Below are 20,422 nucleotides of genomic sequence, written 5' to 3'. Positions count from 1 at the left end.
TGAGAGCAATAATTGCTTCATTCAAACACACATTTTAATCCTGTCTTGTGCTGGGTGGAGGATGGTTATATAACAGTGAAGATCTTTTTTGAGATAGATGCATCTGAATATCCAAGCCAAATAAACCAAGTTTGACAGCCACCACTTCTTCATCTAGAGTAAGAAGCATTGTTACAGTTACTCTTGTCTCTGTCTTCTGCTTTCTACTGCCAAGCAACAGAAAAGAGAGAAGATGTATAACCAGATCACTTTCTCCCTAACATCCTGAGTCCCAACAATGCGAGGTTGAGAGACACTTTATGTGCTTTCTCCAGATGCCTACCAAACGGCTGTAGAATGGGTGCACTATTTCCAGATGTAACAGCCACTTCATCAATTTCACTTCTACTGCATAGGTTATGGTATTCATTTCTCCCTTGATGTACAGTACATACAGAGGGAGGGAACTTTGCTTCACCAGAACAAGAGAATCCTTTCTTGAATATGGCTTGTTAAGTTCTTGCATTATTATAAAATCCTAACAGATATGACTGTCAGGTCCAGAAAAAGTCTATTACCCATGAAGAAGCAAGTGCTATTGGACCTTAATGATTCATTATGGTGGATATTGTGTTCTCTCTAGTAATCTGAATTGAATTCAGATGACCTTTGGGGGGAAAAAGATATTACTGCTTTCGCCTGTGGTGGAAATGGAAAATATGTTACTGCAGTTAGATATTTCTGAATATACAAGATGGAATATGATGTGGAGCAGATATCCAAAATAGGTATCTGGATACTATATGAAATATGGGTCACTGAAGTATGCTTGTGTATGGGTGTCTTTATATGAAACAGGGGCCCTAAAATTGAAGTGGTGGGTTTTAAAAAATACTGCTTCAGTTTAGGGCTGATTAACCCCGCCATGTCATGTACACACACTGCTGACTTACCTGCCTCTCCAGCGGAGAGGAGAACTGAGCTGCCAGTGGGTGTAGCGGTCACTGGGCGGGGGTGGGGGGGAAGGGGTAGGGGCTGGTGTTTCCCTCTGGCAGTGGTGGCCTCCCCCCAGGTGGCACCCACCCACAAGCACCTGGGTCAAGCAGTCCTGGGAGCCACCGCAGCTACAGAGGGAAGCACCATGCAGCTCAGGCAGGCTCGAGTGGGGGATAAAAAAAAAGATCAGGCTAAATGCTTTTCTTGGGTGAAGCCTGTTTTCCCAGGCTGCTGCCAGGCTGCCTCCAGGGCTTCCTGCACAGAGCCTGGGGCTTTACTCCGCAGCTGTAGGGGCAGCAAACTAAAACTCCTTGAACTGCACAGTAATGCACATGTCGATGCTGACCAGGAACAATTTGCTCTTGCAATTTCTCCTTGAAGGAGTTTTAGTTTGCTACACCCCAAGTCATTTAAGGCACATTACGCCACCAAATTTCCCACAGTGGCTGGAATTAAAGTGTGATATACCACCAATGCGTGCAAACACCAACACCACTAAAGTGGTGCAAAAGCATTTAGCTGGTTCTGCCTTTTCTAGTTCTGTCATCTTTGTTGCCAAGGGAGGAGGGCTGAGATGTGTGCAGCCAACCTAAGTTATGCTTAGACCTGGCTTCTCCAAACCTGTTTTGGGATTGGTTTGGGTTGTGATGGAAACTACTTTCTTCCCAAAGTGCCTGCAAAGCTCCCCACCAGGATACTCAATAAAAGAGGGACAAAGAAACACAGACTTCCTCCATTTGTGTCTGGCTTTGTTTGGCTTATCTGTATTCTCAAGGTTGCAAAAGGCATCAAGAACTGCAAATGCCTCATAGAGGTAAGTGATACTAAGGATACAATCTTCTGAGAACCAAACATCACCCTGAAAACAGACTGGAAATTTGGCAGATGCTTTATGAAACAGGATAAGTATGAAATACAGATGGACTTTTTCTCAGAAAAGCTCTGCAGTGAGAATGTCTACCTAAGCTACTACCTGGCTGGTGGAGAAAAACCTGAAGGAATTTCAGAAGGTCTGCCATTCTACCAGCATGTACTTTTGCCCATAACCCTCAGTCCAGCCGAAGGATCCAGCTCCAATAAAAATGTTTCTTTTTGGCTCTGCTGGACTTAATCTCTTGAAGAGAAGGATTCATGCTCCCTAGCCCCCTTTTATGTTTTTGAAACAGCTGCTGTTTTATATCTCACCTCTAGAATGGTTCCTTCCGTCTTCCATAACTTAATGCAGATCCACAAAGGAATACAAACCATGGATGAGAGGGCCATCATCCATCCTATCCCATAGCCCCAGTCAGGGTAGGTATATACATTGTTGTATTTCAAAGGCTTATATTTCACCAGGAAAAAGATGAAGATTCCCTGAAATAAGGCAAGAAATGAATGAGCTGTGTTTGAAACCATACAGTCTCTGAAACAAGAAATAATATAATTACATGGGCCAGTACAGTCTCTCTGGGGACTGGTAGTATTGTGTAAGCTTTCAAATCAGAGTGAGAAAAATACCAGTATCTTTTTTTTGTCTATCTAAAGATAGCTATATCTTATTTTCATCTATTGAGGCAGTTTTCAAGTTTAACTGCTGTTTAACTTTTGTTTGATGACACAAAAACCTGTACTTTGATGGCAAACCATAACTTAGATTAAGTTTTAGTTCCAGTCAGCCTGCTGTGATAGGATGCATGGACTAGATGGTTTTAAATCTGTCACTGCTAGAATATAAGAACAGCATTTTCAAAGTAGACTCGACCCCCTGATTATTTGCATCTGTGGGTTTGCATATGAAATCTTGAACATGAAAAGGGATCATATTTGTGCATACAGATATTATGGACATTAGTTATACCAGTATCAAATAATATCGGTGTAACTGTTACATCAGCATCTCCCTATAGCATTGTCAGTGGAACAAAGGCTCCCTGGGTATGCCTATGTGAGATGTTTTACTAAGCAATAGACTAATCTACTGCACAGTAAAGTGTCACTATGTAACCATGTGCTAGACTACTGTGCAGTAAAATAGGCTAATGTGGAGTTATATACTACCCGAAAACAGTAGATTAGCTGTGCATTAGCAAATGCACAGTAATGCACATGTAGATGCTGACCAGGAACAATTTGCTCTTGGTGAGTCCAGGCAGCAGGGGACCCACTGCTGCCTGGCTAAGCCCCATGTGGCAAGCAGCTGTCCTGGCTGCAAGAGCAGCTGTCTCCCCACCACGTGGAGATTGGGACCCTCCAGACCCCCACATGGCTGGGAGAGGTGTCCCCACCCAGTGGGGATACTGCCTGGCAGCCATATGCAGATCAGAAGTCTAAATCCCCATGTGGCTGGTAGAGATGTCTCCACCTGGAGGGGACAACCACATGGAGATCAGGACCCTCTGGATCCTGTCATGGCCAAGAGAAGCATCCTTGCTTGGCAGGATGCTGCCTGGCAGTCTTGTGGGGATTGGGAGGGTCCTGATCTCCATGTGGCTGGGAGAAGCGTCCCCACAAGGGTCCTGATCCCCACATGGATGTCCGTGCCAGGTGAGGATGCCTCTCCTGGACATGTAGGGATCCGGGCCCTCCTGGGGATGTCTCTTCTAGCCATGTGGGGATTGGGTCTGATCCCCATGTGGCTGGGACTGAGCAGTCCTGGCTGCCAGGACAGCTCTGACCCCTTATGTGGAGATTGGGACTAGCCATCTGCTCCCTGCCAGCCCTGGCCTGGCACCCAGGGGAGCCTGAATCTCCCCCTGGCTGCTGCAACAGGGCAGAGCAAGGCAGGGGGCCAGGAACATCCCTGGTCTCAACTGCTCTGCTCAGGAGAAAAATTGTTCCAAGCCAGTGCATGTGTAGACCCTTTCCCAGGGGCAGTTTACTGTGCCTTTTTTTAATGTGCAGTAACCTTGCTGTACATTAATAGCATATGTAGAAATGCCCTGTAACTTTAATCCTTTTTCATTCAGGTGGGTGACTGGAACACAGGTTAAATTAAACCCTATTTCATTCTGGGTTAAAGCAAAAGAGCTTTAGCTTGTTATTTATAGCACTGTAGGAACAAGCAGTCAAAGCAATTCAATTGTAACAGCTGATGTGTGCTCTCCAGTGGCAACTCCTCCCTAAGCTTTCCAAGCAGCTGAACGTTATGCCTGTCCAGATCCTTATGATTTACACCAAGTAATAGAATACAACAGTAAAAAATAGCAACAATTAGAAAACAGCACTTTTCATTTATTGATCTAAAAGCACTTTATGAAGACAGGCATTATTATTCTCATGTTACAGATTAGGAAATTGAAAGCAGTACAGTGAATTTCCAAACCCGTATGCTCAGTGGCAGAGCTGAAAATGGCACCAAGTTCACATGAAACCCATTTTGATGCTCTGTTCACTGTATTCCACTACTATTTATGCATTGCAAATGAAGGATCTTATTACCTAAACCCTGAGGATGCAACAATGGACTCGGTTTTACCAACAATTCAATTTATCCTCTTTTTCTTTCTTTTGCCCTCTATGCTGTTTAGTTTAATGACAGTAGACTTTGCAATCTCGTAAAGCTGCAGAGTTCCTCCCTTTTCTAAATGCAGTAAGAAACATTTAGCAGTCCTTCTAAGAGCCTTGTTACATGTTACACTGTACACTGCTCAAATGTTGATCCATGTTAGTGTTAGATTGAGTTTGAAGGAGTCACATATTCAGGCCAGCAGGAGCCTGGTGGACTGAAAGGTAAGAATCCTTTCCCACCTCCCATTCCTGGCTTCTCCCCTTCCCCAAAAGTTCTCTCTTCATTTTGCTTATTGAGGGGAAAACTCTGCCCACCCTCCTGCTTACTTGTAGCTGGCCATAGTGTCTGTCCCAGGGGAGCAGGTAAACAAACAATCTGCCTGTCTGGCCTCCATTGCTGCTAGACTGCTGCTCTTCTTTGGACTGAGCCTGGCCCAGAAAGCAGCAGCAGCCATGGCAACAGTGACAGCCAGGCAGGCAGGTTAACCCTTCCCTGCCTGCTCCCCTGGGGCCAGACAGCATGGCCAGCTACAAGTGATTGGGGTGGGCAGGGGAGATGGGGCAGTGAGTGGGGTTCTGGGCTGTTGTGGAGGACGGGGCTTGATCCAGGCCAGCAGGTGGGGTGTTCACAGTAACATGCAGCCAAGAGTGGCTACGCATTAGTGTAACATGTATTGGGTAACACAGAAAAGAGATAAACCTTCCTTGGAGTGGAGTGCCTCAAAAGCACTTAAAACCAGTTTTAAATATTAATGTGTAGAGAATCTAAGGGCAAAGAGTTTCCGGAGTTGCCTACGATTAACACATAACAAGGCCTTAACTAACATTTTAGGTGTTGTGACTGCTTTTGGTAATTGACCTGAAGATAGAGGAGAGAGGTAATGTTTTATTAAAAAGGTTACCAGCAAAGCAAATTTGACACAAAATTTAGAAGCTGCTAAGACATGCTCTACAACCCCCCTTCCCCCCTCCCCCCAAAAACCCCCCAAAACCCAGAAATGTTTTCACAAATGCCATCTTAAAGCCTGGAAAGGAAGCTGAATTTTATTTTTAAATAAATGAAATGCTCCACTGTAGTGTTTGCAACCCAAAACTGCGATCTGAGAACCCAAGTCGTGTTGTCTTGATGAGAGAAATGCAAAGACAAACATACAATACATACAACAAAATAAAGTATGTTATTTGTGGCAGTTTTAATAAGCCAAGATATTCTTGGACACACAAGTAAGGAAATATGTATATATTCACTTGTTTAGATGTATAGGAATGCTGGAATTGAGTAACCAAATTCTTCCCTGTCATTGTAGTTGCAGGGCATTGACAATGCTCTCAACATACCTGTTTTTGCCTGTGGCATTTTATAGTGTAGTTTTGGTGTTTTCAATGTTGTTCATTGTACGTTGTGGGTAAGGGTTGGTAGGGGTTATTTGGGGGATTTCTCTGGTTAATGGGTGCCTGTAAAGAGAGGGGACTGGACTTAGTGGCTAGAGAGGTCTCTTTCAGTCCTATGTTCCAGTCACCCATTTAATAGTCAGTGGATTGCACCAGCAAGTGGTATGGCCCATGACTATGGAGTAATTTTAACCTCTTAAATACTTTGGTGCACTTAGTGGATTGTTTGGTGCCTAGCCTCCAAGTTAAAAGTGCTAACATGCACAGTTGGTGCTTTACTGGGTTATGGTTACAGTTTCTGTAGCATAGGACAAAGTATCAGTACTACTGGTTGGTCAGCTTCTTTTTCATCCATACAAGTGTAAAGCCTTATCTACTACTAAAACTTCACTCGGAGGGGTAGGAGATCAGGGCTTTTCTGAAGGTCATTTGTTTGTCCAAAGATAAGTAAAAGGGAGAGACGGGGATGGAAGAACTGAAGAATTAAGAGAATTAGTAGGAGAAGCAATAAATTGTTCAGATAAATACTTAATGATGTATATGTTTACCTTACCCCTTAAACCTTTGAAACTTATCCATAAGGACCTAGAAGAATTTGAAGGGGACAGACACAAGATTTCTTAGCAAAGCAGCATAGGGAAGCCACTACTAAATTGAACACTTCAGGTATCTAGTTGTATTTTTTCCTATTAATGGAAATACTAGAATTGTGTAAAGGCATATACAACTAATTAATTTAAATCAACCCTATTGCAAGGTTCCTTAAAATGTATGCAATATATTCATGAGGACTGCTTCTCCTTTGACACAGTCCATTAGCAGCAAACATCTGAAAAAAAGCTGCAGAAAACCCAATGTATTCTTAAATTCAGATTTTTAATACTTACAGCACAAATACCAGGAGTTAGGAACATCCAACACCATTTAATTAATGTCAATGGCTTGTATCCAATCATATCTTCAATGTTTTCATAGAAGCGATTGCTGCCTGCCCAGCAAACCAAAACAAACACTGTTGTAGAATTATATTTATGAAATTGTAGCGGGGGAGGGAGGGAGAGGGGAATTCTAAGATTATTTAATGTGGAAATGAAAAGGGTTAGAAGAACAAGGCTGAGAAAACATGGCCCTAAAGATGCCATCCTAGATCTTGGGCATGTCTACACATGGAATTACTGGGTGCATCTACAACAAGACACTTTACTGTGAAGGAGCATAGTTTACTTACTGTGCAGTAAGCATTAGCGGTGCCCAAAGCAGGCCCTATTCAGTTCAGATAAGGCCCGAATCAGGGACAGTGATTCAATTTGTTGATTTGGATCACTGTCCCTGATTTTATTTGGCCAAATCCAAATCTGAAGATTCAATGCTGATTCAGAGAATCAGCAATTTGGACATAGACACAGCTTTAAAAGTTTTTTCTACATAGCTCGAGGTACCAGCATGGCTTGTGAATGCTGTGATGCTGGGCACATGGAGCATCCTACAGGAGTGCAGGTGGGCCCTCTACATGCTCAGCTGAAAGTACTTCCAGTCTACTTCTGAGTCTACCATGGAGTGCACTGCTCTCCCACCCCCCGTGCCCAACACCGGCTCAGCGATCAGCCATGGGGGGACCCTGGGTGCTCCCCCCAGGTCCAGGAGGCACAAGTCACTGAGCCAGGGGAATGCAGAGGTCCCTGCAAAGCACTCCCTGGCTTCTGGTCCACTTCTGAGTCTGCTGCTGAGTGCACTGGGGAGCCCCCCGTGCTTCCATGGGACACTCCGTACACCCCAGCATGACAGCACTCATGAGCCGCCTGCTACCTACACATATGTAGAAAATTGCCGAATCTTTCCAAAAGTCTCCTAGTCGATTCAGACGGTTCCAGTTCAATTCAGAGAGATTCAAGTGTCCTCTGATTCATTTTGGATTTGGAGATTCAGCCACTGAATCAGGCTGAATCTCTGCCGAATCAAATCAAGGACTGAAGCTTTGCACAGCCCTAGTAAGGATGTACATCTACACATGCACATCCTTACTGAAAAATGTCATATATTTCATAGATTCATAGATTTCATAGATGTTAGGGCTGGAAGGAACCTCGAGGATCATCAAGTCCAGCCCCTTGCCCCAGGGGCAGGAAGTCAGCTGGGGTCAAAGGATCCCAGCAAGATAAGCATCCAAATGCTTCTTGAATGAGTCCACAGTAGGTGCCTGCACTGCTTCTGGAGAGAGTCTATTTCAGGTCTTGGGAGCTCGAACAGTAAAGAAATTTTTCCTTATGTCCAGCCTAAAACAGTCTTGGAGGAGTTTATTACCACTGGCCTTTGTTTTCCCTTGGGGCGCTCTGGTGAACAGACATTCTTCCGGATCCTGAGGTACACCCCTTACATACTTATAAGCAGCCACCAGGTCCCGCCCCGAGCCTGTGCTTTTCCAGGCTGAAGAGTCCCGTGGCTCCCAATCTCTCATCATAAGGCCTATTCTCTTGCCCCCCAATCACGTGTGTGGCTCTCCTCTGGACTCCCTCAAGCTTCTCAACATCCTTCTTGAATTGCAGAGCCCAGAATTGGATGCAGCATTCCAGCTGCGGCCTCACCAAGGCCGAGTACAGTGGGTGGATGACATCTTGAGATTTACACGAGAAGCATCTATGGATGCAAGCCACAGTATTGTTTGTTTTGCCAGCTACGACATTGCATTGGTGGCTCATGTTCATCTTGTCATTCATGACCCCCAAGTCTCTTTCAGGTGTGATGTTACCAAGCGTAGCACTGCTGAGTCTATACGCATGCTGCAGGTTTTTTCTCCTGAGATGGAGTACCTTACATTTATCAGTATTGAATGTCATCAGGTTTGTATTTGCCCACTTACTAAGTTCATCTGTCAGCCTGGATCACTAGCCTGTCCTCAGGTGTGGATGCTGTGCCCCAAAGTTTAGTGTCATCGGGGAATTTAGCCAGTGTGCTTCTGACACAAATGTCCACATCATTGATAAAGATGTTAAAAAGAACCAGTCCAAGGACAGAGCCTTGGGAGACTCCACTATTCACGGAGAGCCATGATGATTTGCTACCATCGATTACTACTGTCTGGGTCTGACATTGGACTGTGGTGAAGCCGTGGCCACAGCTGGCCAATTTTTCTGTGAAGATGTCATGGGACACCAGATCAAAAGCTTTTTTAAAGTCCAGGAATATGACGTCAATATCTTCTCCCTTGTCCAGGTGGTATGTCACCTGGTCACAGAAGGAGATGAGATTGGTCAAGCAAGATCTACCCACGACAGACCCAGGCTGGCTATCCCTTCAGCCAGCTTATCCAGAAAGGTCTCCTTGATAATTTTCTCCAGAATCTTGCTGGGGATTGAGGTCAAGCTGATTGGCCTGTAATTCCTGGGATCTACTTTCTGTTCTTTCTTGAAAATGGGTACCACATTGGCCTTCTTCCAGTCTTTCAAATATTTTTGCCAATGGTTGGGCTATGGTACCTGCCAACTCCTTGAGTACTCTAGGGTGTAATCTGTCTGGACCAGCTGACTTGAAGGTGTCCAGCCTCTTGAGGTGACCTTTACTAGATCAACACCAATGTTGGATATAAATACGCCCTCACCCTGGCCATCCTGTGTCTTTCTAGGAAGGGAGCTTCCATTGGACCGATGAAAGACTGACACAAAGTACTCATTGAGCAGCTTGGCCTTGTCCTTAGTGTCGGTTATCAGTTGTCTCGTTTGGTTCAGCAGGGGTCCAGTGTTACTCTTGCTTCTTTTCTGACTCCCTTCTTATCTGAAAAAGGACTTTTTGTTATCCTTGATATGTGTGGCCAGATGGAACTTGGTTGCAGCCTTGGCTTTCTTGATCTGCTCCCTGCAGGTATGGACCAGTGCTGAGTACTCCTCCTTGGTGGTACTTTCAGCCTTTCTTCCTTTATAAGTCTATCTTTTGAGGCGTAGCAGGTTCTCAAGTTCCCTGCTGAGCCAAAGGGGTTGCTGCACCTTTTTGCTACCCTTCCTCCAAGATGAACTAAACCTTGCTAATTGCAAGTAAATTTGCTACCCGCAAATGCAAGTAGGAAATTTACTTCTGATTAGTAATGGTGAAAGTAGCATTCATGCAGAGGCTTGGCATGGAGCAAATCTACTCCTGGTCTGCTGGCCACCAGGGGGCTGGGATATTGTTTTCTGCCCCTGGGAGCTGCCTGCTGCTGGGGCAGACTCTGCCACTGGAGCCTAGGCAGGGACTTTGTCCTCTTTCCCCAGCAGCAGGGATCACTAAGCCCACCGCTCTGAGATCGCAATCAGGGAACAGGGGGGCTGGGAGATCTTTATCTCCCAGCCCCTGCTTGCCATCATGATTGAGGAGTGGGGAGCTGGGAGATCCTTATCTTTATCTTATCCTTATAAGGATCTCCCAGTGCCAGCCCCATGACCATAGAGCTGGCCCTGGGAGCTAAGGGTCCTCAAGCCCGAGCCCCGTGGCTGCAGAGCTCAGGCTGGGAGATAAGGCCCTCTCAGAGATGGCCCCATGATCATGGAGCTGGCACTGGGAGACAAGGGTTTCCCAGCCCAAGCCCTGTGACTGCAGAGCTTGGGCTGGGAAATTAGGATCTCCCAGTGCCAGTCCAATGGCCAGGGTGGCACTAGGAGCTCCCTGCTGGCAAGGGCAGGGGATCCTGTTTCCTACTCAGTTCTGTGATTGCAAAGCTGGGTGGGGAACAAGCTGGAGACCCTATACCCTGCTTAGCTCCACAAACGTAGAACTGGGTGGGGAATGGGCTCCCCAGCCTGTTCCGTGTCCAGCTCTGAACAATAGGAGCTGTGAGGAACAGGTTCTCCAGCCTTGTCTTCACCCAGTTTCACACTCATAGGATTGAGTGGGTAACAGGTATCCTAGCCCCTGCCTAACTATCATGGAGCGGGGTCTGGTAACTGTCCCAGTCAGGGGCAGGTCCCAGCCCAGTACCCATATTAGGTGATTGAGGCAGGGGGCAGGGGGCTTGGAAAGAGCTGCAGGGATAGGGCACATCCAAGCCCCCTGTCCCAATTCACTAGTGGGGCAGATAGCAGTGAGCTAGCTGCTACACCAGCAGATGGAGCAGAATGCTGGGACCTGCCCCTCCCCTGCAGCTCTGTCTAAGTCCCCTGCCCCGATAGGGGAGCTGGGACCAAGTGCTTCTTGCTGCTGGGGCACGGAGACATTGTCCAGACCTCAGCAGCAGGCAGCCCACAAGGGACAGGGAGCAATGTCCCAGCCCTGGCTAGGAGACAACAGCCCACAGGGGACAGGGAGCAATGTCCCAGCCCTGGTTAGGAGACCTGGCTAGGTCTCCTGGCCCTCTGCTCCTTGCCAGCCCTTGGGCTAATACCCAGGGAGAGCCTAGAGCACACCCTGGTGATGTGCGGGGCCCATTGCAGGATCCCAGGAAGTGGCAGCAGTTTGCTGCCATTAGCAGCAAATCTTCTTCCACTTCCCTGCATGTGCAGACACCTGTCCAGGACTGTATACTCTTGAGTAGTTCACTCACAAATAAACTGATCCCGGATCAAATATATGTGTAGACATGATTTTAAGCCAGAGTAAACTAATTTGAGCCAGAGTAGGATAATCTCAGTGTCATCATCTACACATGCATGCAAGTGTAGTACTTTACTGCACTGTTGGATACCATTTGTATTTCACAGGACTATCCAGCTGCACAGTAAATTGATCTACTGCACCCTACCTGCCATGCATATGTAGACAATGATGCTTTACTGCACAGCAAATTAGTCTTCTGTGCAGTAATACACTATTGTGTGGAGACATGCCCCCTGAGGGGTTCCAGGTGAACACTAAGGCTGCCCCTTCTGAGAGGTGGGGGGCAGGGGAATGTGGGGAGGTGAAAAAGCCCATTCCATTGCTTCTATCTGTTTGGAAGGGAAAAGATTGCTCCTGACAGTGCCGATTCTAGCGGAAGGTAAGGTAAAGAGGCAGAGTTGTGTTAGGAGCTCTAAGGACCATGGTGTGACAGAGGCCCTGCACTACCTAAATTAGGCTCTGAAGAAGTGAACAATTTTCATACAGATGGAACATAATAGTATTTAGTAACTCACCATAAACCCAGCCTATGCAGATACATTCAAATATAGCAACAAAAAGAAGGCACATTCCACTAGCCGCATAGGAGTCAAACAGCTGGAAAACGTACATTCCACCCTTTAAAAAAAAAACAAAAAATAAAACAGGAAACTGAAATAGATAACTGATGCCCAATGAGAATATTTTACATAATATGAAATATTTTGCATAAGTATGATTTTAATCCAGTCAATCTATTATTTCCCTGACAAGATTCCCTTGACCTGTTATATTTTGCATATTTTAATTAATACAGTAAACATCAAAGCAAGGGATAGGGAATGAGGACCAGAACAAATGAGCAGCATTTTAGTTCAACTTGTGAAGATAAAGTGCTACCTCTGAAATACTTTTATAATTCCACTGTATTTTAAATTTCACTGACAATGTGCCAAGATTTTAACCACTGAAAAAAATTGGGATGCATTGGAGGGGAGCAGAGCCAGAATTGGGGCCGGGGCCCGCTGCGCCTGTATGGCCCCTCTTTCCCCGCGCCTGCAGTTATTCCTGACACTTCCCATACTAATGAATCTGCCACCCCCTACCCTTGAACTGGACCCAGCTGCCTCCCCACACCAGCCCCAGCCCCACACCCACACCGCCCAGGGGGGCCTCGGATCCAAAGGCCAGAGTGCGGCCAGCCTCGGTTGCCACTGGGCTGGAGGGGACGGAGCCCTTGGGATACCTGCACCCACCCTATGGCACAGGATGAAGCCGTGGCTCATCTCAGTGCGCAGAGAGGGGTAGCAACTCCCGCCACTGCATGCATCCCAGGAGGCATGTGCCTCTGGATCTGTGTGGGTCAGGGTGGACTGCTGCTGCAGGCTGGGGCCGGGGCAGTGCCAGGCTCTTCCTGGAGAGGGGTCCAAGCTCTGCTGGGGTGGGCAGTGGTGGCACTGGGAAGTGGCTTGGGGGGGGCTATGGCAACTTTTGGGGTGGCTGCACTCATCCTGTAACCCCCTCCCAGTGTTGCTGCCAAAGCCCTGGCCCCAGCCTGCAGCAGCAGCCTGTCTTGCCCCACGCAAATGCAGGGGCATATGCCCGCCATGCCTCCTGGGGTGTAGCAGGAGCCACCCCCTCCAGACAAGTTGCCTGTGGCTCAGTCCTGCACCCCGCCGGCTGTGGAGTACCTGCCCCTCCCTTAGCCCCAGCCCCAGCCCCAGCCCCACTCCCTCTCCGCCTCTGCTGCAGCTGCCAGAAGCCCTTGGCCGGGCTGCCTTGCAGCCCTACCACTGCCCCACATTTGGGAGGGCTAAGCCCAGTTAGCATCCTCCTTCCACCACCTATGGTCATCCATTCAATTTAACAGAGGAAGACAAACCCCTCCCACAAAGTCCCTACCATTCTGACCATGAGGTAAAATTCCTTTCTGATCCCAAATGTGGTGATCTATCTGACTCTCCACCCAAAGCTGTTGAGGAAGGCACAGCCCCTGACTCCTCCTCCCCAGCACCTGTAGCAGCAGGAGGAAAAACATTTCATCCCTATTCCACATGGCAACAAGGACATCCCAGAAGCACAGTTTAAAAATAAACACCTTATATTCTGGCTTCAATGTGGAGACAGCAAGAATAATGCCACACATCACACTTTCTTACTGGACAGCTTGAGCTTCCCTTTCTGTATCTCCTCTATAAAATCATTCCAGCTCCTTTAATGCTCTTTCAACCTAAGCCTGTTGTGGATCTTTGCTTTATTCTCCTGCTGCTGAGCATGGTTCTCTCCAATATCTAACTGCTCTAGGCTGAAGAGCATTTCTCATTACTTCCAAGCAATCTGTCTATTGTTCTTTACAGAGCACCACAGGCATAGCTCCTCCTAGATCATCCCTGACAAATTTGTATCCATCCACTTCCTGAAATTTCCTTAGACAGTCTATTCCACAGCCTCACTGTTCTAACAGTGAAGAAGTTTTTCCAGATATCCAATTTAAACATACTTTGCTGCAACTTTAACCCAATGGTATGAGGTGTTCTTTCTCTTCTTTATGGCAGCCCTTTAGATATTTGAAGACTGTTATCATCTCACTTCTAAAGTGCCTTTTTTACAAGTTGAACACCCCTAGCTCCTTCAGTCTCTCCTTGGATGACTGGCCTTCCAAGTCCTTTATAATTTTTGTGCTCACTTCTGGAACCCTAACTTCTCCATGTCCTTTTAAAAATATGCAGCCAAAAAGGCACACTCAGTACTCTACATAAGGCCAAACCAGCGTTGAGTAAACAGGCACTATCACCTCCCATGTCTTGCACCTAATGCTTCTATTGATGCAGCCCAGATCTGCACTTGCCCAGGTGCAGCTGCATCACACTACAGACTCTTACTGAGTTTCTGATCTTCCAAGACTTTTAGCTCCCTCTCTGAAATGCTGTCATTCAGCCAGGTGTTACCCATTTTGGGTGTTTAGATACAAGCTCCAGGGTTGGGGGGGGGAGGCATTTTAATCAGAATGGCTCTGATAGCTGCTTTAATTAAAGTGCCAGCAGTGTAACATGTATTGAGTATCCTGCATTTCAAAATGGTGGGAGGAGCACTTGAACTAAAGCTTGTTTGATGAGCTTTAGTTAAAATGCTTCCATTGCCATTTTGAAACATGGTGATGCTGAATAGACAAGAAGCGGAGACTGCTGGAATGCATTAATTAACATGTTCCAGCAAACGTAATTAATTGAGTCTGCTCTGTTGTGTGCTAATTGGCATTTATCAGAGCAGACATCTGGCACATGTATAGGTGACCTTTGTATCTGTATTTTTTATTCTTCTTGAGGTCTTCTTTTGATGTTTTTAAGTGAAAGTTAAATGATCACAAATATTCTTTTTAGTTTTACCAGACTTTCTTTACTGGTATATTCACCATTGCTCTGATACCGGAGGGGATGGCTGCCAATATCAAAATACCATATCAGACGGGATTAGCATACAGTGTCTGGAGAGAAATGATGGGATGAGCAGAGGGATGGTATAGAGTCTTTGGCATTTCCATGCCTATGAATCACTGGCTAAAATAGTTACCAAGTTTATCTGTCAATCAGTGCTGTTTTTCAAATGTTGAATAAAAGCTAAGAACATTTTTTGGACTATGCTGTACTTTTACTTGAATGGTGACTTTTGTCTGTTTCTGCAAGGCCTCTGCCCTGCAGCTGAGTAACTAGGTCAGCAACACTCAACCTCCTCAGAAAGGCCACCTGAGCCTCAGCTGGCTGATTGGTTTTAGGGATGCTTTTAAGGAGCTCTTGCAGCACTTGGGCCCTGCTGTGCCACAAACTGGCTTCAGTATGTGTGTAGTTCTTGCTAGGGCTGTGTGATGCTTTGGGTGTTGATTTGATTTAGAGGAGATTCAGCCCAATTTGGTGGTTGAATCTGATTCTGAATCAAATCAGGGGACCAATTAAATGGTCTGAATTGATTCAAAACTCTCTGAATCTTCAGAAAAAATTTGGAGAGCTTCAATGCCTTGGACAGCCCCTGAGCTGGTAAGTAAGGGGCTGGAGGAGTAGGAAGGGAACCATGGGGGGGACCCCTGCCAGGCCCCATCCCCACCTGCCCTGCCTGCCCCAGTTCCCAGTGCTTTAAAAAAAGCCCCATTCACCAGGGACTGCGGGGGGCAATCCTTGCTGCCTCCCACTGCCCCATGCTGTGTGAGGGGCTCTGCATGAGCCCCCTCATGCTCTTCACAATGTTCCACCCCTACCATGGCTGCCCTGCCTGCCCCAACTCTGGTCGTTTTAAAAAGAGGAGAACCCCTGGGACTCACTGCACCTACAGTGGGGCTTCAGGGGGCTCATGAAATAGCCCCCCACTCAGTGGGGGGGCAGTGACGATCATCCCCACTGGGCAGAAATGGTGAGTCCAGGGGATTTCTCATCTTTTTTTAAAGGGCCAGGGCTGGGGCAGGCAGGGCAGTCATGGGGGGGGGACTGGGGGAGAAGGGGGGATTGGGGGGCTTGTGCAGAGCTCCCCTTGCATTGTGGGGGACAGCAGGGATTGCCCCCCCACCCAGCAGCACCCAGTGAACCAGGTCTTTTTTTCCCCCCAAGTGCCAGGAGCTGGGGTGGGCAGTGCGGCCATTGCCAGTCTGGGAAAGTAGGTGGGGGATGGGTCTAGGTGATTCAGAGATTCGGCAGCTGCCAAGTCTCTGAATCAGATTCGGTTGAATTGATTTGGGACAGTGATTTGAATCCCCAAATCAAATCGCTGTCCCTTGAATCATCTGAATCCGAATCTGAAGCGAATACTAGTCGCTTCACACAGGCCTAGCTCTTGCCTGTGTGACTCCAGTAACACTGCCTATGTTGCTTGAACCTGGTTTGAGCTTGACTATTTTCCTGACAATCACTTCTGGTTATGCCCATGCATGAACCCTGGTTTGACCTCAGCTTGCCCCCTGACTACAGATGCTGGTAATGCTTCCCCATTCTAACTACTAGGCATAATGCCTCTGTGGACTCTGACAGCTTGTTCAGCTGCTAATTTATAACTTGGTGAGACTATGGCAAGATGAATCAGCCACCGGGTCATATCTCTGGGACTGAACTACTGGTTGCACTGCAAGATTTGGAAGCCCAACCACAGCCCTGAAAGCCCTGAGCACCCCTCTCCCAGGTTTGACTGTTCAAGTAGTCCCTCCAGCAAACCATGAACCTAAGATTCCCCTACCAGGTAAATTCAATGGGGACCCCTGTAGCTTCTGGGGATTCATTAATCAATGCTGCCTAGCTTTCTGACTGTGCCGCAGAACATAAACCTCAGATGTTGCCAGGTTGGGGCTGATAATCGGTCTCTGGACTTGACATGCCCTATCCTGGGTCTCCCTGGTCTTGGAGTCCTCAAGCCTTTATCGAGGTAATAGCTGGAATCTTTGGGGATCCGTGCATGACCTACATGGTGAAATACAAAAGTCAGGTCTGTTACTCTGTGTCCATTTATACTGATGAATTTGGGCACCTACCCACAGATATAGAATGGCATATGGCAGCTCAGCACTTTCATTTACAGCAGGAGCTCCATGAGGATATCCAGGATGAGCTAGCACAAGTTGAACTTCTGCCAACCCTGGATGGGCTTACTGACTTTAAAATTCATATTGCTGTTCTTCTGTCACCACATTGGTAAAACAAGTGGGCCACACCCCAGCCTCTAGGACCTTCCAGAAACTCAGAAGGGTCTACACTACCACTAGTGGAGCCGATACAGATGGAGACAATAAGAAAGAGGCTGTCCCCAAAAGAAAAGGGGAATGATATTCAGAAGGTCTCTGCCTGTACTGTGAAGAGGCTGGGAACTTTCCTCAGATCTGTCCCTCCAGCTCACTGTCATGAAACCAACCAGCCCAGTTTTTTGGTAGAAGGTAGCAGGCTGAGAGGAAGAAGGAATTTCTAGGAGGAAGCAGAAGAACAATCAGTGAGATGTCTGGAAGGAATTGCAACACCAAAGCCGGCTGCCTATTCTTCATTTAGCCCTTCTGACATGTACCAGAACCCCTGCAAGAGACTAAGGTTCCCCTCTGCTTACAGCATCTGACTATAGCTGACATATCCCAGCTGGCCCTCTTGGACATGAGTCCCTTGGGGAATTTTATGGTCTTGGCCTTTGCCATATAGTTAGGCTGAAACAGACTGCTGATATAGCAGCCAGTGAACAGTTCACCCTGCCCTCTGGGCCCCGTGACCCAGGAAATGGTCTCCCTGGAAATACAGGAGAACACTAGAAGCTCCTTGTTTTCTATTTATTTAATTCCCCTGACTTTTCAACCATTGTGGGGACACCTTGGCTGTCATGCCATAACCTCAATATTCTGTGGTTGGCAGAGGGAACTCTGATTTGGTTCTGTTTACTGTAGATGGACAAGTTTTCAGGGAAGTGTCCCAGGTCAGGGTGCAGATCAGGCCCCAAACTGCTAGGCTCTCTGTTTCATCTGCAGAGGGAATTAGCCTGCACCACTGGAGGGTTCTAGTCTGACAGTCAGTGACCTATCTCCCCCTGGAAAGTACTGGGACCTGGCTGATATGTTTGATAAGAAGGGGGAAGGCCAGTTTCCCCCACATCACTCATCATTGCCCCACTGACATTGTGTCAGGTACACAAATCCCTTTTGGACACATCCCTCCTCAAACTAGAACTCAAGGCCCTCAAGGAGTTCATTAGGCCCTCCATATCTCCACCCAGGAACCCAGTCTTCTTAACTAAAGAAGGATGGCTTGCTTAAGCTGTGTGGACTATACAGTCTTAGATAAAATCACCATTCAAAACTGCTGCACACCCATTAATCCAAGAATGGCTGACAACAGGTCATCTACCTGAGTTTGCAGTGGGGGGAGGGGGCTGCTAAACTGCATTCCAGCATTTTTTTTCACTGTAAGCTTGAACAGCAGCAGGCAAGAAAGGAAAAAGAACTCTCTAGGAGATACCAGCAGAACAAATGCCCCCATTTCCAGATGTCTGGAAGGCATCATAACAGCACCACTGCCAACAGTTCCTCTGCCTGTACCTGTTCAGGCTCTGTCCAGGTGGGACAAAGGCTTCCATCTCAGTCCTGGTGTGGCATTAAAAGGAGTACAGGCTGCTGTTCTCACTGCAGAAGATGGGTAGATGGGAGAGTGCCTGCAGTGTAAGACATGCCTCCTGGTGGATTCCTTCAGGAACCAGGTAAGGAGGCTGCAGGAAGAGATGGCTATGCTATGAAACATCTGTGACCACAAGGTCTGGAAGATCTGCAGGACTGAAGAAGAGGGTCAGCCAGAGAACACACTGGAGAACAAGGAAGACCTGGAGTCTCAGAAAAGAGAAAATTGGTAGGTTGTCACCCCTGGCAACAGTCAGCATTCCTTTTCTGAGGCCCTAGCCATCCAAGTAAAGAACATCTATGAAGTCCTTGTACTAGAAAAGAAGGACCTACACTCTATTGGTAAAAAAGCTGAAGCCATGCAACACAAATACTGGGAAGATTTAGTGCTGCTGTGAAGATGAAGGTGGTTAAGGTGGTGGGGAGAGAACTCTTTGGTACAGGTGAAAGAGAGGCCAACTAGGGGAGAAGCTCTTCTTGAAAACAAGGAGGAATTGGTTGAGACGGTGAAGATGGGAGGCAATCTGAATAGTAGTGATGATGCTATGATATAATTCAAAAATGTTAGGCAAAGAAGAAAGGAAAGAAGTACAATATGGACACTGGAAGACTTGAACATAGTGGGGAGTGTGTAGCATCAGTGCGTAGTGTGGTATGGGAGAGGGGTGATGCACCCACTCAGCATTTGACCTCAGGGGCACCTGGCCCACACTGGAGCAGATTTTGCAGCTTGCAACTCCTCTCCACTTACAAGCTGGGCAGCCCTGATCTACAGGATACCAAGGTGATCAGGAACGGCCAGCACCAATTCACCAAGAGCAAGTCATGTTTGAGAAGCTGATTTTCTTTTACAGCAAGATGACAGGCTATGTGCATGGGAAGAGAGCACTGGATGTGCTTTACCATTACAACCTGACTTTTAACAAGGCTTTTGACACCATGTGTGATGACATTTTGTCATCATTAGTAAGCTAAAGAACTATAGACTAAAGTATTGTAAGGTGGTGTAACGAGGTCCAAGTCCCCTGTTACTTTAAGAGGCGAGAGCAGCTGGCTGCTGCAGCAGAGGACGGCAAGCCCAAGTGGAAACCCATGCACATTGCTAAGGAGCCACCTTACAGGAGGGGGTGGGGCTTCAGTGCACCTAAGCCCAGTGCCTGAGGCCAAGCATGCAGTCTGGCCCTGTATGCTTCAGGGAAAGGAGCTCTTGAGATGGAAGGACTGCCAGAGACCAACAGTCAGGCACCCAAGCCACCCATTGGAGGTGGAATCAAAGGGCTTCAAAGGAGGTGTGGCTTGTACGCAGTACTAACTCTGGAACCAACTTCCAAGGAAAGTAGTGCTGGCTCCTACCTTGGGGATCTTTAAGAGTAGGCTTGATGATTACCTAGCTGGGGTCATTAGAGCCCAGTTTTCTCTCCTGCCCAGGGCAGGGGGTCGGACTAGAAGATTTGCAAGGTCCCTTCTGACCCTACACCTATGAATCTATGAGTAGGGAAAACTTCTAGTTTCTTAAGCAGCTTGCTTGCATTTATCTTATTTTTTTGAGCTTGAGGAGGACCAGGTTGTGGCTACAAAGAAGTTCCTGGTGGGGCACTTGGTGGCAAGCAGCCTAGCCTGGGGTCAGGGAGCCAAACAGCTAAGGAGTGAGTGAGTTGGGCCAAGGCTGGGAGACCCACAGGGAGAACAGCCCAACCTGGTGTTGGGGACCCAGAGGCCTGAGGGTTGGCCCAGAGCACAAGACAGGAGTCAGGGGTCCAGAAGCTATGTTCCAGGATAGTGGACCTGGGCTGAAGGGCACAACCAGAATAAAGGGGCCAAGGCTGGACAGGCTGAGGTGTTCTCCAAATGAACATTGAATAACATCTGCGAGGTACAGGTGTGGTTAGAGAGGTGGAAAGAGGTCAT

The 20,422-nt window shown here is 47.3% G+C and overlaps 1 protein-coding gene across 1 annotated transcript in view; it reads right to left on the bottom strand.

Annotated features, from left to right (window-relative positions):
- The window catches only part of SLC6A11 (solute carrier family 6 member 11), a 307,236-nt gene that overhangs the window by 5,389 nt on the left and 281,425 nt on the right, over window positions 1-20,422 (bottom strand). Inside the window, exons 12-14 of the mRNA XM_090021869.1 lie at window positions 11,931-12,033; window positions 6,744-6,844; window positions 2,161-2,331 (exon numbers count right to left, since the gene is read on the bottom strand). Of these exons, the coding sequence (XP_089877995.1) occupies window positions 2,161-2,331; window positions 6,744-6,844; window positions 11,931-12,033 (375 nt within the window). The remainder of the gene's footprint in view (window positions 1-2,160; window positions 2,332-6,743; window positions 6,845-11,930; window positions 12,034-20,422) is intronic.

This window comes from Crocodylus siamensis, chromosome 11 (assembly GCF_052110815.1).
Source record: "Crocodylus siamensis isolate JL-2025a chromosome 11, ASM5211081v1, whole genome shotgun sequence".
Lineage (NCBI taxonomy): Eukaryota > Metazoa > Chordata > Crocodylia > Crocodylidae > Crocodylus > Crocodylus siamensis.
The sequence above is the reverse complement of the archived record's forward strand: the minus strand, read 5'-3'. Positions and strand labels throughout refer to the sequence as shown.